Below are 24,700 nucleotides of genomic sequence, written 5' to 3'. Positions count from 1 at the left end.
GGCAGGAAATATAATTCTGCAAAACGTAAGGGCAACTTGTAGGCAGAAACAGTAAATATTGCTAGCTAAAACTTCATTCAACCACAGCTACCTCATGGGATTGATGTGGGTATTAAATAAGCTAATATAAGTAAGTTACTCAGAATGGTGCCTGGTGAATAGTAAGTACAATATACATATTAGCTATTTTTTTAAATAGAATCTAACACTGTATGAAAAGGAGAAATTCATTCATTCACTTTTCATCTTTGAGAATCCACCATGCATGCCAGGAACAATGGTATTTGGAACTGAACATATAGAAAAAAGTCTTTGTTTCTACAATATAGAATCTGTATAGTTCTACATGAAAACCATTAAGAAAAAAGGATGGTTAGTGACTCAGACTTCCATAGTGACTGAGCTCCCCACCAGTGGGACACATAATGCACACCCCTTTACTTCCTTCTCCTACGTAATTAGTTTTTCTTTGTCTTCTCCAGTAGACTGTGAGATCCCTGACAACAGGGATTGTATCTTTTTAATCTTTGCATCCCAAGAAACTTGCACAATGCATGCCATGTAGTAGATCTTAGATTTTTAAATTAAACAGATCTTACTTTATACAACATGGAAGTGGGATGGTGATTTTGCCCTGTTCAAAATCATAGGAACAGATTCTTTCTGTTGATATACTTGGCTTATGAGGAATTCAAGGTGCCTCTATAATGCAGTCAACAATCTGGAGCTTACATCCATCCTGCACCTAAATTGTTGCACAAAGATCTAAAGACAGTGCATGGACGTTAGCTATATTTGCAAAGGTAGCTGGTTGGCATGCTTTGCCCAAGGTCAGCCTTGTTGCACTAGGAGCCAGTTGCATTTAAATCTTACTTAAAGGGAGTACATTTGAATTAAAATACTATCAATTCATATATTTTGATGCTCTGGTTTTAATTTTTCCTCTAAGTTCTTGTCTAGTAAGTTTTATTTTAGTGGGCTCTATAAAGAGATGTTATTTCTATTGAGATAGAGTCCTGTAATTTTTCATGTTTTCAAACTTGCATATGTATTCTATCAAGGGGAAGAACAACCATCATCTTAGTGAACTAGGACCAGAACAGAGTGATAGTTCTGCTAATCTTGCCTCCTGGATCCACAAAGTGCACAAACCAAATGTTAAGAGGATTAGAGACTCCAACCGGGTGATGGGACCGTTCTTTATGGTGACTGCCTCTGACCACAGTGGGTGATCAGCTAAAAGCATGAAGCTTGTAAGCTGAGAGCCTTTGCAATTATCACCCTAGGGAAGTGGGCTGCAGATATTACTCCTTTACCATTCTTACTTAGATTCAGTTCTTTTTATTGTGGGAAGGGAATGCTGCAAACATGGGGATCCATATGGAAATGCCATCTTTAGAGAACTCTGTCTTGGAATGCTTTTAAAGCCCAGCAATTATATCTTTATAACTAAAAAAGAACCCCCCTCCCATCTGCAATAGAGTAATTATTTAGAAATACAGAGCCTTAAGGGACTTCAGGTATCAAGGCCATATATGTCTCTTGGCTTCTGTCACAAAAGGACCTAAGCTCTTTATGCATGATAGTGCCTCAGCTTCTCGAAAGCCCGCCATGGCTCCCAGTGGGGAGCTGTGCAGTTGCCCTCAGAGGCCTGTGTCTCTTCCTCACAACCTCTCTCCTCACGAGTTTGGTCTTCTTCTTCTTTTTTTTTTTTTTTTGTAATTTGCAACCACTGCCTTTTTGGCTGTTCTCAGTGCTGATAGCAGACCACTGTCCCCTATCCTCTGAGGACCTCATGGGCTTTGGGAACCTACAGGGTAAGTAGTTGGAGTTGGGAGGCCTGGGCTCCTGACTTAATTTCACACTCTAATAGCTTTTTAAATGTGGTCAAGTCACTTCACTTCTCTAAATCTCTCCATAGTCAATTGATACTACCTACCTCACAGGGCTGTTGTAAGGTTTGAGTTACTGCCTGTGAAAAGATAAATAGCTACGTAAGTGTCATCTTAGTCTGAGTTTCCTTGAAAGCAGAGCCTGAGACAAGGGCCTGGGTAGGAGGGTGTATTAGTCAGGGTTCTCTAGAGAAACAGAATCAACAAGCGATATCTGTCAATAGTATGCGATTTTATGAGTCTCTCATGTGACCGTGGGGATGCACTAGTCCAGGTTCTGCAGGCAGGCCACAACAGGGGCTCCAGTGAAAGTCCAGTGAAGGTTCTTGATGAGTTCTTTGATGATGACATCTTTGGCTGTCCAAAGATGAGCTGGGAAATCACCACTTAATGCTGGAATCACCTCCCCTTTTAAGGCATTCAACTGATTGGATAAAGCGTCACTCATTGCTAATGGCAATCTCCCTGACTGATGTAATTATAACCAGCTATCTATGATTTACCACTGCAGTAAAGTCAGTGGTGACTAAAGTCCATAAATGCCCTTTTATTACAGTTAGCCCAGTGCTTGCTTGACCAAACAACTGGGCACAATTACCTGGCCGAGCTGACACATTAGTCTAACCATCACAGAGGGCTTATCTGGCAGTGATCTCTAAAAGCTGGAGTGAGGAAGCAGGAGAGCCAGCAGTGAAGGAGGAAATGCCAGTGTGGACGTCACGGTGAAGGTTCCTGCTCTGGGGCTGTGGGAGGTGGAGGGTGATGTCGCGAATGTCTCCCAGAATTGTCTGTGGAAAGGAAAGGAAACTCGGAGTGTACACATCGGTTTGCTCCACCCCCTGCTTCAACCCTGCTCCTGCACCACCTTCACTTCTCGGGTATGGCCCTGATTGAGGAGCGACCTCCCACGCTGTGTCTGAGCTCACAACTGTCTGCTGCTGTGCCTGAAATCAAATCAGAGATTAGCTCAGGGGACGTGATGCAAGGCAGCAAAAACATCTGCTGCGCGTGTTTGAAAAAATTTAGCTGTGACTTTCATTTCCAACACATACATTTCACTTTTTTTTGGTCTTTATTAGTTGGTTCTATATGCCAGGCCTTTACCCTCGTGTTGCAAATAAATTTAAAAACAACAAAATTCAGCTAGGTCCTATGTCTAACTAAACCACCAAAATTAGACTTTCTGTTTCCTATTTAGCAGCACTCCTCCCATTTCCTCCATGCTTTCTATCTGGCTTTCTTGCTACACTTAACCTCACCTTGTTCCTCCTCAAATTCCTAGACTAGGACAACCCTGGGGCTCAAGCATTGTGAAGCTATGGGGACAAACCTGGTGCGGTGGTGGGCTTTTGCAGAGAGGCTGGCCAGCTCTTGAGACCTGTCATGTGAACTGGACCAGTTACAGAGCTTTGACTCTGCTTCTGTGTTGGCCGCGTCTGTAGAGTTATTACAAAAACTAAGTAAGATCCTGTCTGCAAAGCCACTGGTACTTCTTTGCAAATGTCACTTTCATTCTCATTTCAGTTTCCTTGAAAGCTACAGTGTCTTCTGGCAGGAAAAAATATATACATGTAAAAGGAGAAGTAGTGTCTTTGTTTTATCTAAATCTGCTGCCCGGTGTCCTTTTGCTCCAAATTAATCTAAATCATTCAACCCCGGAAATGGAATGTGCTGCTCTCTTCTGTTCCCCTTCCTTTTCATCCTCCACCTCAATAAATTTACCTAGTTATTTATCTATTCATCTATTTCTAACTATTTGTTAATTCACTTATATTTAATAATCACTCTATTGAATACCTTCTTGGATTTGTCCACTTCACCCTATGCTAAAATATACTTTGCAACACTCTTCTATTCCCCTTCCATTTCTTCTCCCCTCTACATATTTACTCATTCATTTGTTTAATTAATTCAATTCCATTATTCACTTACTAGTTCTTTTCTAACACCTTGAACAGCTTCTTGGTGCAAGGCACTGTACTTAGTTGTTGGAGGCTACAAAGGTAGCATGTTTTCCTTCAAAGGGCATAGAAGTAGAGTTAATGGAAGTAAAAAGATATATATGTACACTATAAGCGACAGAGTGATTGTTTGCAAAATAAAAGTACAGCTGAGTTACTAGCAAGGTACATACTTTCAGCTGAGAGTTTCAGGCAAGGCAGAGAAGGAATGGAGAGAGATAGAGAGGTTATAAAATAAGTGGACATGGTGGACGATGGGTATGGGGAAGGGCAGGAAGAGATGAGAGGTGGGGGCGTATTTGGGACGTGGAGCTGCCCTGGATGGCGCCTCGGGGGTGATCACCGGACATCGTGGATCCTCACAGGGCCCACTGGATGGAATGGAGGAGAGTATGGGCCATGATGTGGACCATTGTCTATGAGGTGCAGAGGTGCCCAAAGATGTACTTACCAAATCCAATGGATGTGTCATGATGATGGGAACGAGTGTTGTTGGGGGGGGAGAGGGGGGGTGGGGGGGTGGGGTTGAATGGGACCTCACATATATATTTTTAATGTAATATTATTACGAAGTCAATAAAAAAAAAAAAGTGAAAAAAGACTAATAGAAGATGTATCACGCCTTCCTTAATTCATATTTAAAACACAATTTATTAGACCTTTCAATGCATATTTGGACTTTTTTTTTCTTTTTCTTTTAAGATAAAAGTATCAATTCTCAAGAAAACAGACTTAAATTGGACATTTATTGGGGGGTGGGAAAAGCAGCTTCTAGGGAAGATCCTGGCTAGAATCACTTTAGCTCAATCCCCTTCAGCTTCAAAATCTGTGTCTTGAATGTTAAATAATAAGATCCCATAGAAAGGCCCTGAGGCCCTGTAACATCTCCAATCAGCAAAGCGAGACTTTGTGTTAATTATACTGTCACAAAGGTGGGAAACGTAGTAATATATTTTAAAAGGTTTTTTTTAAAACAAGAGTAAGACCAATATGCACAAAAAGGTGTCACTGCCTATCCATGAGCAAATTGCCCGCATACCTTGAAAAGTGGCTTCATAGAGAGAGATTATCACACAAAGTCATGAGATTGTCCTCAGCTCAACACTCCTGAGCAAGGCTGTATTACAATTTATGACTTAAGGCAGAGATTTGTCAGTAAATTTTGGACAAGATTCTTTCGCATCTTTTATGGGGTCATTTGTTCCTTGGAGATTTATCTATCCCAGATTCATTCCATTTCAAAATAGAGATGCTCCGTTCTCTTTGCTAAGATGAATGGATGCATTTTACACTGTGATCAGAAAGTACAGATTCCATTGACCGGGCTGCCAGGGAATGCTTTGTAATGTTAGGGGCACTCCTTGTTTCAGTCCTAAGATGTGGATTAAAATTCATCACTGAAACTGGAAAAATTAAAGAATAAAAGGGAGGGGAGGAACCATTTTCATCTCCTGCCTTTGACTGCCTACTAATAGATCTCCTTGTTTGTCTGATGGCCTTTTTGGTCTAGGCACCTGTTAACAGCCAGAGTGATTTTTGAAAACTTAAATTAGACCAAAGGGAGCCTTTGCCTAAAATCCTCCAGCGGCCTCTAGTTGCTCTTAGGACAGCATGTGGGTTCCATACTAGATTGTATAGGCCTCCTGTGCTCTGGCCTTCACCTACCACTTTCCTACCAGTCTCTCCCTGGGGCACAAGCTCTAGCCATAATGGGCTTCTTTTTTGCTCCTCCAACATGTCAAGCTCATTCGAGGCTTTTGCTGTTTCCACTGCCTCAGACAGTTTGCGTGGCTGGCTTCTTCTCAAATGTTCTCTCCCCTGAGAAGCTTCCCTTGACCATCTCTGCCAACAATGTCTCTAAACAATAAGATACGAGGGCCAAAATTGGAGGAGTCAGTTTAGAGAGGCCTTTCGGGACCATTCTATAAAGGGCCTTCCTCTGTCCCCAGTCCCACCCCAAACTACCTTTGATTGCATTACCCTGTTTTACTTTCTTCCTAGAACTCAACCTTCCCTGAAGTGACCTCATATTTTTTTATTGGGGTATTGCCCTTTACCCTCCATCCCTGCCCCAACCAAGAATAAAAGCTTGGGAAGGGCAGCATCTTGTCTATCTGGTTTAGCTCTATGCCCCCAATACATAGAACAGTACCTGGCCCCATTCGGGTGTTCAGTAAACATTGGTAAATTAATGAATCTCTTGTCTCTGTAATACACTGCCAGAGATTAGTCAACATACTTTATTAGTTAAATATATGACCAAAATAGTCTCTGCAATAAACTGTCTGAGGTTAGCAAACACATCCTACTAGCACCCTGGAAGAGTGGAATAGAGGATGAGCCATAGGGAAAGGGATGGAGAGGGATGGGAGGCCCCATTAGTGAGCATGTCGTACGGGGAGGCTCAACGGTGCATTTCTTTACTCAGGCCTGGTAAATGCTGGTGGTGTTTGTGGCAGGTTTTATTAGACTCAGGGTGTCCAGAGGGAACACGTGCTGAGGGCCGAGCCGCTGGGTCACTGGAGTTCCTCACACTGCCCTGGGTAGAAGGCTTTTAGGAGGCTTTCTTTGACTTTCACACCATTGTAGGAAGGGCAGCTCTTCCTAAAACCTGAGGCTCTGTGAGAATGACGTGATCTGTTTGAGGTGTTTTAGAAACCAGCTCTAAAAGTAAATCAATTTTCTATTTCTGTTTTAGTGAAAATGAATGCTTTTTGAGAAAATACGTTTAGTTAAAACAAAACAACAAAAACCAAGCGGAACTCCTCACCCTCTGTCAGACTGTGAACCCAGAGAAACAACCAGAACTTGGAATGTTGTGGACAGAAAATGAAATGATTTGCTCCTATTACTCTGTCCCCCTCCTTCTTCCTTAATCTCACTCTTTTTCCTGCTCACTCTTGCTTTTATGTGTCTAATCTATTCTCTCTGGGGAGGAGGGCTGAATGTGTAAAATACGTGGAGTTATGGACTTAGTAAAATGGTTTCTTAGCTCAGCTAGCCCAACCTGTGATGCTGGAGGAAATTAAGGTAAGTGTTTCCTTTTTAATGGTTTTGGTGTTCTGTAAATCTAACATAGTCCCTTTATTTTCAGTATTTACTGTATAATTATAATAATACCTTTCTCTATGTCCTTCTAAGGGGGTGAATTTCATATTTTTAAATGCATTGTAAGAATTTTGATTCATCAGAAATGTAGTTCCAAGGGAAATCAAGTTATCGTTGCTTTTCCCCTCTTCAAGTAGGGAAGATATTCAGGTAAAGCAAAGTGATTGTGGTATTGGCACTGCCCCCTCCCTCGCCAAGCAAGAAAGTTTCCACCCACTTTTGGGAAACGGCACTTTGTGGCAGGTGGAAGGAATCTCTACCCCCTGAATATGAGCAAAACCATCTGGTTGAGCTGGTTTGGTCAGGTCTTAGAAATACACTGACAAATGAATGCGCACTGCAGGGGTCTCACGGATTCCTGCATATACTGCTCCTGGAGGGAATAACAAATTTGTCTGAGAACATTCTGGCTGAAAACAAACAAACAACAAACAAAAGCACCTTCACAGTCCTAAATAGGTGAAAAATATAAAATCTAAAGTCCAACTTGTGAAGGTGTGTCCCTTTAGTAATCCTCAAATATAGGCTTTTGCCATATACCATCATATGCCATCATTCCCAGAAAAGGGGAAAATCTGCTAATATCAAGTGTCATCTTCCTCCAAGTGAGAGCAACACTTTCTCAAAGAGTGCTATCTTCCTAATTTTTCATTTCAATTTAATTATCCTGGCTTCTCCAGGAAATAGGACTTCTGGAGGTTACTATGGGGCAGGTTAAAAAATCCCATCCTGTCCTTCATCCACGGTGCCTCCTTCTCTATCCCCATTCATTAGAGAATCAAGCCATCTTCTGTGAGAAAAAGCCTTACCTTAAGCAGACTATGCTAAATGACTTAGCACAGAGGCAAATCAAGAGTGGTTATTTGCATGGTTATCTCCAAAAGATTGATTAAAGGATCTCTCTTCTACCCTACTAAACAATTCAACACTTCACTTTTATGAACTTCTGCATTCAAAAATCTTCATCTATGATTTCACTTTGCTCCAGGCAAGAATATCATTACTTGGGAAATTCAGCTATGAAGGGAGGAGGGAGATAATTTATTAGTTTTCTGTATTTATATCAAATAGTGATGGCCTAAGCAGCCAAAGGGGAACCAAAGAATTGTTTGTGATCAATATTTATGTCCTCAACTATAAAAAGAAGGGGAAAATGCATCTAATATGCACATCTAATATGCCCCCAATTGCATAGCATACTTACCCTAGGTGCTAAGAAGAGAAAGAACACAGGAAAACTGATGCCTTTGGAAACTTTTTCTCAGTTCTGACCAGTTCTAGTTTAAGTCTCAACTTTTAAAAATTGATTTTCTCCTTCATCTTCATAAGTGGATCACCCTTTACTTTCAGTGACTAACTCTTTGTATTTGTTGGTTTACTGATGCTGCTTCACTAGCTTTATCCTTGAGCCTGCCTAGATCTCCTGCCTCGAAAATATGTCAGTTGCATATATCAGTCTTCAGGTCCTGTCTGCATCTTGTGTCATCTACTGGTCCAGTTTTATGCCTGGGCTACTGATTGGATTTGTCAGTCCCCTCTATTTGCCTAGATTTCCTGCTGCGTTTAAACACTGCTTTCCCTTTAGCAAGATGAGTGGATCTTTCGGCTTAATTAAAGATAAATACCATTTATGCTCCACTTTTTGGAGGTCAAGAGCTTTTTAAAAACTCCCTGAGAATTATTTATTTGTTGGATGAAGTTGAATATTGAATAATGTTCATTCCCTGCCATTCCAATGAGATAAGCGTGAATCTTTTTTTTCCACTCTTAGAGTAATGAGAATTATTGGGGTGGAAGATATCATATTTTAAAAAGTAGTAGGACATGAGCATTTCAATTATTGTTTCACATTTTTTGGTCATACCCCATCATATCCAAAAGCGTTTAAGTCAAATAAAAAGTTCAGTATATTAATTTGAATATACATGATGGACATTTCAAAGATACTCTAAGAGCTAAGCTGCCTATGGAATGTCAGTATCACTTAAAATAAATTAGGTTAAGACAAACTAGTTTTACATCTCTGTGGCTAAGGTGATACTGATGTAACAATGTCCGATAGCTGGTTATGTTTGTATTAGACAATTTCCCTCTTATTTTATCCCTAATTATCAAAATTAAGTGATGTGCAAAAGTTTTTAAAAAAACAGAGGCCACCCTATAGGTAATTTTTAAAAAATTTATTGATGTATATTTTTAATTCATGAACATACCTAAGCAATAAGTGCATAGTGAAAGTTGTGAACTTACAAAACAAACCTGCATAAAATCATACAGGGCTCCTATAAATCATCCCACCACAAACACCTTGCATTGCTGTGAAGCTATAGGCAATATTTTAAATAGCTTATATTTATAACAGTTCTGCCTCCACAACCAATGTTCTCCACATCCTTTTTTACATTCTTCTTCATTGAAGTATTGGCCTGTGGATCCAAGGATAAACATTTTTTTAAGGCATATTCATTCTTCTGAGAACACCAGTTTTTGCTATCAAGTACTCACATGATGTGGTCATTTTCTTCCAATGCTCTCACAATTTGCTGTTGTAAAGGTAGCTCTTACATTAATCTCAGGCCTGAAGATAGCAAGATAGTGAACCATATGATCTAATGAATCAAAAATGGAGAAAAATCCTGTTATCATGTATAAATGGATAATATAAAAGACTGACAGACATGCTCACAAAGAAAGAGAAGTAAGATTGAATATAAACTGGTTTATTACAAATTATTTTATCCTAAGATTTATGGATCATATTGCATCACTACCTAATTATGGGTGTACATAGTCCACTTTAAGTTTCTTACAGAATTGCTATAAACTTGGATTGCACTTGGAGTATGGCTACATTCTGAAAAATTTAAAATATAAATTACCTGATACATACATTGTAATTAAAAGAAGACTTTCAATTTTGAAAATTTGTTTTTCAAGAGGAAATCCCTCCAAACTTCAATGCTAACATAATCCTTTATTATCAGCCAATAAGAATGCTAGTGACTTAGTATTAAAAAGTACAGTTTAAATGTACCTAGTTTCAAAGATCTGTACCCTAGTGATACTTTCCCCCGCCACACACTCTTCTCCTAAACAGTTTATAATACCTTTAGCCTTGAGGGAAGGGGAGCAGGGAAAATGGTTAAGGAAAACTTTATGATAAAGTTCTCAAAATCATTTAGGCAAAAATGTATTGACTTTGAAAGTTTTCAAAGAAATAAAGACCTATGTAAACATTAGTTATTCAACAAGCACTTTTTAAGCACCTTCTATGTAGCAGGCACTAAACTTGATACATGCTGGACTGGGTATATGGTCTTCTAAAGTATTTCAGATGTATAATATCCATCGAGATGTTTGTCCAGTTACAATTTCATAATTTTTTCAAATGATTTTTAGAGATAAAGCTTTCCTATCCTTGAATGTTTGTTAATTGATCCAGGAATATTTAAGCAAAAACTTTCGGAATTGGCTCAGTTCTCCAGCTAGAGACAGCAAACTTGGCCTAAGTCCTCTGGTTTTATGCAATCTTCTTTGTCTTTTAAATGTACATCACAGTTCAATGATGACACATGCAATGCTAAAGTCCCAGAGTTTTAATTTTTTCTTATTAAGTAGATTGTCTCAATGCCTCAGTGCCTCTTTATCTTGTGCACTTTTACCCCTAAATACCATAATTCCTCATTGCCTGTGTTCTTCTTAGGTGCATTTGAACACTATCTTGAGTATCTTGAACATGTATCTCTTGAGACAACTTGGTTTATTCCTTTATTTGGTCATCCTTTTTACTGAACATTCTTTTGATTGAAAAGTATTTCAACTTTGGAATTTTATGTTATTTCATTTTTTAGATTTTTGGATCTTTTGGAGGATGATGAACAATGGATTAAGTCTGGGGCCCATCACATTCCCTTCAGGAGCAGTATTTCTAATGGTGTTTAGACCTTCCCATTATTATTATTTTGATTATTACTATTGTGATTTCTAAGGTCACTGAATTCTGGTAGGACTATGGGTGAATGGAAATGTCAGATTAAGGCAGCATATATTGCAGAATTCTTTTTGCATCCAATTGGTGGATGTTCTCTAGAAGCCAGACTGGTGTATTATGCCTAAATGACCAAATAACTAAAAAATTCAGGATGAACTTCCTGTATCTCTCAAAATTTCATCTAAATTTTAGGACTTTAGAACACAAATGAAGTTATTATTGCCTGTAAATGTTGGCTTTTTGCCACTGGAATTTTTAAAACTTGATTCCAAATACCCCTAAAATGCCAGCAGAACACTTATTTCTTTGACTAGTTTGTCATTGCCCATCATGTTTTGAGACTTTTACCTTTGGCGCCTATTATAGGGAATTCTGCTATGTCAGTGAAACCAGGGTAACTTGAGGGGAGGCACACCATGTGCACCAGTGTGGCTTTGACAATCCTGATGCCATGAACACTACTTTTAGAATGAATTCTAACTTCAGCACTTACCACCATCCTTAGGCAAAGGACCTGAGACCCTGTATGCGGGGCAGAAGCTCAACGACAATGAGTGGCATACCGTTCGGGTGGTGCGGAGAGGGAAAAGCCTTAAGTTAACAGTGGATGATGATGTGGCTGAGGGTGAGTACACTATGCTGGAATTTTCCTCTCTTAGCTCTCATAGTCCTCTGGGTCACTCAGTGAGCAAAGGGATTTTTCAAAATTCTTTATTTTGCTTAACAGAGCTCACATGTGATGTCCTCTGTTGACAAGCTCAGCAAGGTTAAGTGTGTCTTCTGCTGTATTTTTGTCATTCCTTTTCAAAGAACTGTATCATGGAACTTCCCTACACCAGCAATTATACATTTATGGGTTTCTTTTCTTGTACATGGATTATGTGTTTGGAGAACAGGTATAGGGTTGTTCTGATAATTCTATGGCTCACTCCTTCAAAACTCACTTATCATTTATCCTCCAATGTGCTAGTTCCTTCCTTCAATGACTCATACTCTAGTAGAGGGAGACAGATAAACCAGAAATTCAGGACACTATAGGTAAAAGGAAGTGCCTTTTAAACAGTGCATGATACTTAGAAGACGCTCAATGAGGTTTGGTTTAATTAACTGTTCATCTACATAGAGATTATTAATTGAACACCTACTCTGTATTAGGCACTGTTTTGGAAGACACTGGGAATATGATGGTGAACAAATAGGCAAGTCCTTGACCAGGTGGAATTTAAATTCTAGGAAGGGAATAAATAAATGAGTGAACCTATACATGTGTACAGGAACATTCAGAGCCTCACACCACCGATAAGTATTTTCTGACAGTCTATTATATGCCAGCACGCCAAAGATTATGTCAGGGACTGCAGAAGATAAAAAGGAAGCACACGATAATACCTGTTTATTCAAGCATTAGGCCAATCTATTTGATTAGCTAGGACTCTGATATTTGAAAACAAAACGAGAGTATATATTAGGATTCTAACTTTGTTAGTAAGACTGTAATTGCTGATTGGAAGAGAAAAATCATGAGTTTGGGCTGAGGAAAGCAGGAGTGGTTATTAAGTAGCTCTTCAGACAGAATCTGACAAGCAGGAATAAGGGGTGAGGTCTAGGGTGGGAGAGAGCACATGCTCCATCCTATAAATCTACACTCTGTGATGTTCTAGAGCAGTACACATCTCCTACTAAATAGAATTCTTGTCCATATGGGGAAAATTGGGGGGACAAGTGGACCTAAATAAAGGTGAATGTTCCTGGGAGGTGACAGCTTGGGGTGGCGACACCTTCTCCCTATTAGAGAGAATGGTCTTGGCACCAGGAGACCTTCACTATCTGTAGGACACTGGACAAGTCACTGAACATTTCTGGACCTTTATCAAATGAAGCTGGAAACTGTAGGCCATCTCTACAGTTTCTTTCATGCATAAAACAGCTGGGTAAAAATCAGGAGGCCTGGGGATTAGTACAATTTTTTTTTTTTTTGCCACAAAAATATGTTCTGCCTTTGGTATAGATATACTAAGCCTCTTTTTCCTCATTTTTAAACTTGAAGTTCTATTTTTGCTAAAGCCCTTTTAAGCTCGAAAATTCTACAGTCTTGGGTTCCTACAATCTAATTTTATATTTATGAGGCTGACCTTCCATACCTCTGGAAGCAGGAATTATGGTGAGATGTGTGTGTGTGTGTGTGTAAGGAGAGAAGGAGAGTTGATGGATAGAGGAGGAGAATCTAACATCCATCCTGTACCCACTATGTAACTTACATGTACTAACCGCTTTAATCTTTACAGTAGTCACAAGGTAAGTTTTCTTACCACTGTTTTAGAGAGGGGAAACATGAAACTTAAAGGAAGTTCTGGAATTAAGCTCCAGTCCATCTGTATGACTCCAAAAGCCCATATTATTCCACCAAATCAAGCTTGCAGATGGATTTCATAATCCATCCTTAGAAAATTATTTTACAATGTAGGAAAATTATGATGGATGACCTGGAGGGAGGTGGGGAATCTCTATTGCAGTAGGTAGTCTGCAATAACAACCACCACTGGGAAAATACCTAAACCAAACAGAACAACCACAATGATACAAAAACACTCTAAGACCTAGCTGAGTGGTGCCAGGTAAGCTTTCTGCTCTATAGGCTTGCAGAGTAACTTAGCTTTGAGTAGTGAATGTAAGCAAATAGGCATAAAATGGTTATCAGGTTTAGAACCCATGGTCACCCTGAATTAATTAGTCGCAAAATTCCCATCAGCTATCGTGGACAGGAGCCTGCAGAGGAGATGAGATGCACTTTGCTTGCTGGCTCCTCTAGGGATGGCCTAGTAAAGCCTGAGTATTGACAGCCTGTTCTAAATAGCAACCACTAGATGGCGACCCTACTCCAAGCGCTCCTGACAATGAGTCCCTCTAATTTTTGTTCAAAAATATATGCCCAGAAAACAATGGTCATAAAGAAAGCACAATTAAGGAGGCAGAAATGTGTATAACCTCCCTGGGTCATTATTCTTTTGTAGAAACTTTGGAATAAAAGTAATTATAAATTGTGCTTTCTGCGACTGCTAATAATTATAAAACAAAACTCAACCGTCAAATGCCCAAGTAAGCCAGTAATTTGATATTTGAAATTAATGAAGCTCTTTCGTTTTAAGCTTTACCCCCTACTTTGCTACTGATGGAAGAAGGCAGTCATAAGGTTAAGGAAATTTTGGGAAGAAAAGAGCCATTTTGTTTATGAACTACAGCCTTGGATTGCTTTTTACAGTGATGAGGGGTTTGGGAATTTTAATTTTAGTTCACAGGAAGTCATAAAATCAGGCAATAAACTAAAATACCACACAGTCCCTATGTTATTAAATCATGTCTTATAGGGCTTATTTAGTAATCCCTTTCATGCTGTTTAATGTTCCCCAGAGTGCCAAATTTTCAGTTAGTGTGTAGAAATGATATAAAGAATAGGTCAGACACACAAGAAATCAAGAAACAATGAAAGAATTTTTCCTCACCCTGGTAATTTCCATTTATCATCATATAAATGTATTCCTGGAACTGTAGTAAGTTTAGTTGATGGTTAATAAAGATTGATTGATTAGACTTCTATTATCCAGAATAAATGAAAAGAACATCTCATATGGGTTATGTTCCTCAGAACTGGGCCAAATGCCACATGAACCACCCACCTCACCCAGGACTTCTTGTTAGTACAGAAAAAAAAAAAAAAAAAAAGAAAGAAAGAATCACCCCTTTTGACTACTCCAGGACACACTGACTTCTTTATCTTCATCCCTACTCCACACCTACAGCACCAAGCTGTAAAATGTCATTTTTTCCCATGGGTGATGATATGAGGAACAAATCAAGCTTTTCCTGAAGAGACAGGATAGTATACAAATTAAGTTGTGGTCTTTGGAATTAGACAAACCTGGGTTCAATTTGGGGGTCTACCATTTATTCCCTGTATGAACCTTGATAAATGTTACCCTGTAGGCTAAGTGTCTTCATTTTCTAAAGTGAGCTAATGATACCCATGTCTAGCTTTATTGTGATAATGACATTTGCTTAGTGCAGCACCTGGCTTCTAGGGTATATTCAGTAGCTTTGGCCTTTCCTTGCTATCTTTCTCCTGACTTGCTCCTCTTTCAGCTAGAATTTTAAAACAGCTGTTGTAATATAAGCATATATTTTTCCGTTTAGTGGGAAGGAGTTTTCATCTACAGACAGCATTCAGAGCAGTTAAGTAAAAAGCTCCCTTTTACTAACGCCAATTAGGTGACCCACAGATGTTTCAAAATGTCATTTTTCACTTGGCACAGGTTTTAGCCTTCAAGGAATCCTTCCAATTTCTTCCTGGATCCCTGTATAGTATAGAAAATGCTATTGCATATTTTTTCGGGACTTCCATGTAAAGTGGAATAAGTTCTTTCAGCACGTGATGAAGCCAATTCCTTTTCTAATTTGGTCCCACGTCGCCATCCCCACCTCACTTCCCTGACTTCTAGTTGAAGCTTCTTTCTCGGTCACCCTAAACCCTAACACAGTCTGTGTGTTTGGGCTAAATTCCCAAAGTCCATCGTTAGCTTATCTTCTTATTTCTCCAAATGTTTGCTCAGTTTTTCTTGTCTCAGTCAATGCCTTACGTTTTTCTTACTTAGTTCATATAACTCATTTTCTAGTGAGCAGAACTTCCCAATCCTTCAATTATTGAGGTCAGTTTATCCACAATTTCGCTGAACTCCTTCAATCACAATCCTCTAAAACCTCCCAGTTTACATTAAAATGGTCTCTTCAGATACTTTTTGGAACCCTAATCTTCACAAGGGAGCCCCCATTCCTTCTTTTTGGTTCTCATCACTAAGCATTTATTTTTTCCTCTTAAAAATAAGAATTAACAAGACTGCCAGCATCATTACAGTTCAGTTCCTCCACCCCAGTGAGCTTGGCTTCCCATCATTTTTCAGACCCTGACCTTAGCATAGTGTTTAAGCAGCTATAGTCAAATTGATGTTGAGTGTTTATTTCAGGCACTTCATTGTTTTAGAAGATGTGATTTTTAGTTTAAAAGCTACTCTGTATTTTCATGAGCTGTCCAATTTTCAATACCAACTACTTTTTAAGATAAAATTTTATTCAAGTATATCATTTGTAAATGAATATACATAAACAATAAATGCATAGTAAAAGTTGTGAATTTACAAAACAAACCTGCCTATCTTCATACAGGGCTCTCATATATCACCTCACCACCAGCACCTCACATTGATTGTGAAATATTTATTACAAACTACGAAAGAGCATCGTCAAAATATTACTACCAACTATAGCCCATATCTTGCATTTGGTATATTTTCCCCCCCAACCTACCTGATTATTAACAGCCTGTATTATACATTTGGTATAGTTCATGAGAAAACATTCTTTTATTTATCCTGTTAACCACAGTCCATCTTCTGTTACTGGATTCCCTGTGATATACAACCCCATGTTTTGTACAATCAATTTAAAGTATACATTCAGTGGCTCTCATTTTCATCATAGATTTGTGCTATCATCACCTCAGTCAATTTTAGAATGTTTTCATTACTCCAGAAGGAAAAAATCCCTTACCTTCTTTATCCTCCCATGGTTGCCTCCTAGAATTGATATATCTTCTTTGCCATTGCTGCAAAAATATTATATTACTGTTAGCTATCATCCATAAGTTACATTAGTTGTAGTTTTCCCATGTTTCACCACATTTTAACACTTTGTAGAAGAAGAATAGTCTTAAATTTATACTATTAACCACAATCCTCATCCACCACCGAAACTACTATTATGAATTCCCAAGATTATTCTCTAGTTTCCTTTCAATTGACACTTATGTCCATAGACTACCCCTTTTAGCCTCAATCACATTTATAAATCAGCAGTATTAGTTATGCTCACTATAATGTGTTACCAACTATATTCATTTCCACTCTTTTACAATAAACCTTATTAAAATATCTGTATACATTGAGCATCAGTTCCCATTCTCAAGCCACGTTCTATTTCCTAGTAACCTATTCTCTAGAGTTTACCTCCATGAGTTTACTCATCGTATTTAGTTCATACTAGTGAGACCATACAATATTTATTCTTTTGTGTCTGACTTATTTCACTCAATATCCTCTAGGTTCATAAGCATCCTGATTTCATTTCTTCTTACTGCCAAACAGTATTTCATTGTATGTATATGACACATTTTGTTTACCCGTAAATCAGTTGATGGACATTTGGGCTGGTTCCATATTTTAGCAGTTGCGAATAACGCTGCTATGAACATCAGCATGCAAATGTCAGTTTGTGTCCTTGCTTTTGTTCTTCTGAATATATTCCTAGTTACAGGATTGCTGGATTGCATGACAGTTGTATATTCAGCTTCTTGAGGTACTGTAACTGTTTTCCATGAAGGCTGCACCATTCTACATTCCCACTAATAGTGAAGGAATGTTGCTATTTCTCCATATTCTCTCCAGCACTTGTAGTTTTCTGGTTTTCTTTGTTTTTTGTTTTTCAACAATGGCCATTATATAAAGTGTGAACTGGTACCTCATTGTAATTTTGATCTGCATTTCTCTAATAGCTAGTGATGTTCAACATTTTTTCAGATACTTTTTGGTCATTTGTGTTTCCTCTTTGAAAAATGTCTATTCAAGTCTTTTGACCATTTTTTTTAAACTTTATTTTTAAAGAAGTTTTAAATTACAGAAAAGTTACATAAAAAATGTAGGGGATTCCATATACATCATCCTCTCCCCTTCTCACATTTTCCTCTATTATTAACATCTTTCATTAGCATGGTACATTTGTTACAGTTGATGAATAAATATTGAAACATAGCTACTAGCCATGGTCTATAGTTTACATTATGGTTTACATGTTACATCTTACAATTTTATAAGTTTTGACAAAATGTATAATGACCTGTAACTTTCATTGCAATATCATGGCAAACAATCCAATGCCCTAAAAATGCCCTATGTTCCACCTATTTTTCCCTCCTCCTCCCCTCAGAACCTCTGGTAACCACTACCTTTATATTGATGTTGCAAGTTTTCCCATTACTACAATAATAATGTCTACTTTGGTCCATGGTTGCATTTCTCCTTTATATTTGTTCATTCCTCAATCACGAGGATTTTGGAATGGTGATGTCCACTCTGCTTAAGATTGAAAGTGACCATAGACCTTACGTTACTTGTTTTTAAGTCAGGTTGCTTTTTATCTTTGAGTTGTATGACCAAGTACCTTTATATAGCAATTCTTTTTCCTAGTTATTAAATTGTTAGCAGATTTATGTTTTATTTCAGTTTCTGTTCTACTGCACTTTTATATTTGTTAACCAATATTATTTTATTTTTGTTTATATTAATAGAAAGATTTGTCACTAGTTGTCAAAACAGTGCAGAAGCTCATAAAATGAAAATCCAATTTTTGTGTTTTTGAATGATTCTTTGAAATAAGACTAAGTTTGCCCCCAAAGAGGAAAAAATAATATTGGGCATACAACGGTATGATCTAGTTAGATCTTCCAGATAATGAAGTTTAGGAGACCCAATAAAATATCACCCTTTTCTTTTCTGTTTTTATTTATTTTTTTGCTACCTGAGTTCTGAAGCAATTGTGGGAAAAAATGTAAGGGCAATGGAAATCAAATATCATTTTCATTAGTGATAACATTAATATTGAAAAATGTAACTTACGTCTAATGGATTTCAGAATTAGGCACATGCCCACCAGGTGCTAACTCAGGGGTACGGCAGGCATCCTCTATAGAGGCAAAACTTGCTCCTATAACAACCACACAGTGGAGTAGCAGAGAAGAAAAGGTGTTTCCTGAAGGCAGTTCACTCATTCAGAGCAAAACAGGACATGCTAGAGACTGAGCTATACATGCAGATTCTCTTTGCAGATTATCCTTAATTTTTCAGATTGTGTCACTTCTTTTCCCCTAGAGAGATGTTAAGAGAAGGGGTAAAGAAAAGCCTGGAGACTCTTGTTGGTGGAGTTTTCTGCACATAGAAAGAAAGAGCAGAAAAGAGGAGGAAGAGGAAATTTCCTTTCCTTTTCCTGCAATGCTAGGATGTCAGGACATGGCTTGTGAAAGTTAATATGATTTATCTTCATAAATATTGAGGGAGCCTACTTCTACTCTTACCATACTAATAATGTTTTCCTTGACTTTGTTATTAAAATCTCCAATCCTCTTTACTTCATTTCACGCCCTCCCCATCATCCCTGTCCTAGCCATTCCCTCACTGCTTCGAGATTAAGTAAATCATGAGACTCAGAGTTAATTTTTATCAGTTGTAGATATCTCAGTAGCAATTTTCAGGAATCCAATTCAAATGCTCTAAGCACAAGGGAATTTATTGCTGAATATATTTTTAAATGCCAGCTGACTTATTAGATCCAGAACCCCAAATGGCATCATCATAGAGAAACTTTCCATGTCTTGCTTCCTTCTGGTTGGTTTTCTGTTCAGGCAGGCTCAGTCCCTCTGACTACAGAATGACCTCCAGCAGTGCTAGGCTCTCTTCTGAGCCCTTCACAAGTGTTCCAGCAACAGCTCTGGATCAGCCTGAGTGTGTTTTTCAAAATGTGCTTCCTAGATCAGCCACATAAGCATCAGCTCGGAACTTGTTAGAAATGCAAATTCTCACTCCAGACTTTTGAAACGTAAACTCTGAGAATAAGGACCAGTCATCTTGGGTTTAACAAACTCTCCAGGTGATTCAGATGCATGCTGAAGTTTGAGGACTACTTTGTTAATCCTTAGGCCAAACTCTATGCCTGGGCATAAAATATATTTAGTGATCCACCTTGGGTAACTTGATCACCCCAGGAAATGGATAGGATTAGCTTCATTCAGACTGATAGTTTAAAGATGAAGGTGAAGGGGTTGGGGATAGTTTCCCAAAGGAAATTAGGTGTTATTATCAGAAAAAAACAAAGTTGCTGGGCAGGTAAAATGAACAGATGTTCTACAATAATATTTTTCACAGTTTCCAGGTGGTGAGTTATACAACAAATAATATTTGATAGCGAGTGATTCAAGTTTGTTGGTTGTATCTTTACAAGGGTCACGATAACAAAACTTTTCTTCTTATAGCATGCAATTGTTTTCCTGAGTCGAGAAAATGAATAGTTTTATCTTTTACTTTGAGTTACCCATGATCTCACATCTTTCTTTCTGTGATAGAGTATCTGAATGGCTACGTGAGGATATGGGATTCAGGCAGTACTCAAATCCCTGATTTAGGCTAAGTCAGGTATATACCATATTGAATGTGAATATGTTGTTTTCTGGATCTGCCCAAGGGAAATGGGATATTATATGCAGGAACAAGTTGGACCTAGCAGATATAATAAGGGCGCTGTGACAAAACCTCACAGTTTTTTTTTGCTTATACTTCATTTATGATTTTCATAGGAACGATGGTGGGTGATCACACCCGCTTGGAGTTCCACAATATCGAAACTGGTATCATGACTGAGAAACGCTACATCTCCGTTGTACCCTCGAGTTTCATTGGCCACCTGCAGAGTCTCATGTTTAATGGCCTGCTCTACATTGACTTGTGCAAAAATGGTGATATTGATTACTGTGAACTGAAAGCTCGTTTTGGCCTGAGGAATATCATTGCTGACCCTGTCACCTTCAAGACCAAGAGTAGCTACCTGAGCCTGGCCACCCTCCAGGCATACACTTCCATGCACCTCTTCTTCCAGTTCAAGACCACCTCAGCTGATGGCTTCATTCTCTTCAACAGTGGTGATGGCAACGACTTCATTGCAGTTGAGCTAGTCAAGGGGTAAGTAGAGGGAACCACGTATTTTATACTGGATATCTAACTCAAGTCCTTAACAAAGTATGCACATAAAAAGTATCAATTCTACCCCCACCCTCGATTTCTGATACATCTTCATTGATTAGAAAGGTAAGCATTGTGATTAGAGCTGGAAGCAAGAGAAATTCATGAATTCATTTAATGGTCTTCCAATAACTTAATAATATTAGTCTTTTTACTAGGAAATTTAGTTGTTTAAAACAATGGCAAAAAAAAACCTTGCTTTTGCAAAAGAAGCCTGGGGGTTATTTTATCTATCTCTTGGGCAATACTTGCAATCACAGAACTTTTAGAAAAAAAAATGAAACATAGATATTTTCAGCCCTACCATTAGCTTACATATGCAAATTAGAAAAAGCTGCCCTTTTCTTCAAGGCATTTTATGACCATGTGCTGGAAAATAGTCAAATAAAATATAGTTGTATACGATTGTGAATATAAATGTCACTCTCTAGTGTTTTGTTGTGTAGCACCTGCACTATGTAGGGGCTCTGGAGTTTTACTCAGTAGTGTTAATGAAATGAAGCTTAAGTAGATAGAATAGGATTCAACTATTCTTGTAATCTTAACATTCAGTTTTAATTATTTCTGTATGGTACCAATTGAACTTGGAGAGTGTGTAGCCTCCTAAGTTGTTTATACACACCGTGCTATTAAACCACATCAGAGAATCTCAAGTCATTGAGTGGTTCTTGTCCCTCCTAGGTACATACACTATGTGTTTGACCTTGGAAATGGTCCCAATGTGATCAAAGGCAACAGTGACCGACCCCTGAATGACAACCAGTGGCACAACGTCGTCATCACCCGGGACAACAGTAACACCCACAATCTGAAAGTGGACACCAAGGTGGTCACTCAGGTTATCAATGGTGCCAAAAATCTGGATTTGAAAGGTAAACCTTGTAAAGAAGTTCATCCTTCTTAGGGAATTCCTTACAATCCAAAGGCCGTTGCAGGTCAGGAGTGCCATTCATTTTTGCTGTATCAGGCATATCCTATTTTAACAATGTTGAATTATATCATATTGTAATTAATTTAGTTTCTCATTGGAACACTACTCAAGGAATGGTTCATATTCTCTGTAAACCTGTGGAATGTCTTGTTCTGTGTGTCTGTATGTGGGGGAGGTCTTTGAGTGATGTGATAAATGTCAAAATGTGGAAGAACTATAATACAATGGAAAGAATATAGCTTTGGAATCTCAATGGAATCATTTACTAGCTGGATGACTTTGGTAAATGTTCTTAGCCTGTTCATCTTTAAGTCTTTTTTTTGCAAGATGGGAATAATAATTGTTACTACCGTTATGGACTGTTGGAAGTTTTAATAGAATAATATCTATAAAACTACCAGTATATCATTGGTAGCAAACACATAAAAAAGCACTCAAGAGATGGTTGTTTTGTTGAAATTGTTGTTACTCTTTACTTCATTATAAAATGGGGAAAACACCTATCTCATAGAAATAATATGATAAAAATTTGTGAGGTTCATTCATGTCCTTTATTCATATTTTTTGCTACTTTCTTTCCTTTCCAGGTGACCTCTACATGGCTGGTCTAGCCCAAGGCATGTACAGCAACCTCCCAAAGCTCGTGGCCTCCCGGGATGGTTTCCAGGGCTGCCTGGCATCGGTGGACTTGAATGGGCGCCTGCCAGACCTCATTAATGATGCCCTCCATCGGAGTGGACAGATAGAGCGTGGCTGTGAAGGTACAACCTTTTTTTTTGTAAGCTACTGCTTTGTTGCAAGCACCAAGCCTCTTTGCTGCCCCTGCCAGTGCCTCCTTCCTCACTTCCACCAGTCTTCTCTCATGCCCATTTGCCATCTGAAATTCCATTACCATTGGTGTTCTGTTACTTGAGTATGTCAAGACATGTGTACCACAGGCTCCAGGAATGTATGTTGGCAGATGTCTTCCCAGCATCACATGATTGCCAATAAAGGACCTTTTCTGGCATTGACATCATGCTCTTCCCTTCTTGTGCCTTTGCTTCTAGAATGGCTGAAAGGGAGTATATAAAATTTATATTTTAAATCATGGGAAGAGCAAATCAGACTGACACAGTGTTACCATTAATATAGTATTTCTTATTTCTGTTAATTATTTATTATATATTATTATAATAAATTATTATTATTTATTATTCAATGCAAATTTAGCAGGAGGTAGGGAAATAATGTCAGAATGCCTTGACGATGGAAGGGAACTAACATTTATTAAGTACTTACTAAAAGCTGGGCATTTTTAGGCAGTTCCTTAGTATGATGCAGTGAGAGAGTGTGGGCTTTGGCGTTAGAAAGCCCTGGTTTCAGGTCCAGGCTGTAACTCTTATTAGCTACAGCTCAAATTAGCATTTGGCAAATTACTTAACCTCTCGTTGTGCTAAATTTTCTGTCCTGTAATAGGGAACAATAATACTTACCTTTTAGCATATGCAAGTGAATATATGTAAATTAGAGATATACATAAAGTGCCTGGTATATAGCAGGTACTAAATAAACTGTAGGGTTCTTGTCTTCAAATTTCATGTGAAACATCTGAAAATGTTGCCCACTTTCTCATACCGACTTTCCCAGTCTGTTTCTGTAGACATGCACTGTCTCTTGAGATACTAATTTTTTCTTCTTTTAAATTTATTTTTAAATTTTTATTTTTAAAGAAGTCTTAGATTACATAAATGTTACATAAAAAATATAAGGGATTCCCATATGCCCCATTCCCTTTCCCTCCCACACTTTCCCACATCAACAACAACCCTCATTAGTGTGGTACATTCTTTATAATTGATGAGCACATAATGAAGTATTGCTACTAACCATGGATTACATTTTACGCTCTGTCCTGCACAATTTTGTAGGCTATGACAAAATATACCATGGCCTGTATCTGTCACTGCAGTGTCATGCAGGACAACTCCAATGTCCTGAAAATGCCCCCGTATTATGCCTATTCGTCCCTCTTTCATCCCTCAGAACCTCTAGTGGCCACTCCCTTTATATCAATGATAAGAGTTCTTCTATTGCTAGAACAATAAGTTTATAGTAGAATAATAATAAGTCTACTTTAGACCACTGTTCATTCCCCAATCTCGAAGATTTTGGGATGGTGATGCCCACTCTGCTTCTAATCAAGAGGGAGCAGATGGATGCACTATCTTGCTTACAGTTGCAGATACTGTGTTCCTTGGGACAAGCATTGTTCATCCAGATCTCCTTGTTAGTTGTCCTGTGAGTTCAATGAACTGGAGAGTAGGTGTTGCAACTCTGCTGAGATAATAGATTTTATAGGTCTTCCTGAGCCCAACAATTCCTTATGATGAAAGCAATCTAATTTTAACCAGCAGAGAGCAGCAATAAACATAGTCAACCTTCCTTAATAGGACTCTTACTTCCTGTCAGCCTTGGACTGGATTGGCTGAAAAGGTATCTCTGACCTAACTTGTAAGGCAAAGACATTGGAACCCTGACCATTTACTAGGATCTATGTACTCTTGTCTGGTTGAGCCTCATGGTCCTTTGTTTGTGCAATAAATTGTGTTTTCTTGTGTTCCTCATTAATTAACCACATCAAACCTGTTCATCATCCCTTCCTATGTGTTCATCAATCTGGTTCGTAACTAACTTCCATCTGGGTTTCCTTACCACCTTAAAGCACATTTTTATGAAAGCTTCTCATCAGCTTCCTAGGCTGATTTCTAGTTAGGTAAGTCATTTTCTCTTTAGTAAAGAGATGGATCATCCCTCCAAACCAGTCCATTTTTACTTTAACCATAAATATTTCTTAAATTCTATTGGCCAGACCTGGTGTATGTAGGGGAGGGAGAGGGGCAGGGGAGAATCTCTGAGCACTCAAAGTAGCCATTATGCTCTCTTCT

General features: G+C 38.4%; 1 protein-coding gene and 1 long non-coding RNA gene across 32 annotated transcripts in view; one reads left to right on the top strand and one right to left on the bottom strand.

Moving 5' to 3' along the window:
• The window catches only part of NRXN3 (neurexin 3), a 1,657,938-nt gene that overhangs the window by 781,291 nt on the left and 851,947 nt on the right, over positions 1 to 24,700 (top strand). For all 31 annotated transcript variants that reach the window (XR_011648289.1, XR_011648295.1, XR_011648286.1 and 28 more), the window contains 4 exons: positions 11,458 to 11,577; positions 20,401 to 20,782; positions 21,524 to 21,714; positions 22,361 to 22,534. Coding sequence is in view for 19 of the 31 variants with exons in the window: in XM_058292898.2 (XP_058148881.1) it covers positions 11,458 to 11,577; positions 20,401 to 20,782; positions 21,524 to 21,714; positions 22,361 to 22,534 (867 nt within the window). In the remaining 12 variants the exon portion in view is untranslated. The remainder of the gene's footprint in view (positions 1 to 11,457; positions 11,578 to 20,400; positions 20,783 to 21,523; positions 21,715 to 22,360; positions 22,535 to 24,700) is intronic.
• LOC139438639 (uncharacterized) lies at positions 9,492 to 22,737 on the bottom strand. The gene is made up of 3 exons (XR_011648298.1): positions 22,666 to 22,737; positions 16,551 to 16,605; positions 9,492 to 9,570 (listed from the first exon to the last, which is right to left on the bottom strand). It is a non-coding gene; the product is annotated as an uncharacterized lncRNA (long non-coding RNA).

This window comes from Dasypus novemcinctus, chromosome 3 (genome assembly GCF_030445035.2).
Source record: "Dasypus novemcinctus isolate mDasNov1 chromosome 3, mDasNov1.1.hap2, whole genome shotgun sequence".
Lineage (NCBI taxonomy): Eukaryota > Metazoa > Chordata > Mammalia > Cingulata > Dasypodidae > Dasypus > Dasypus novemcinctus.
The sequence above is the reverse complement of the archived record's forward strand: the minus strand, read 5'-3'. Positions and strand labels throughout refer to the sequence as shown.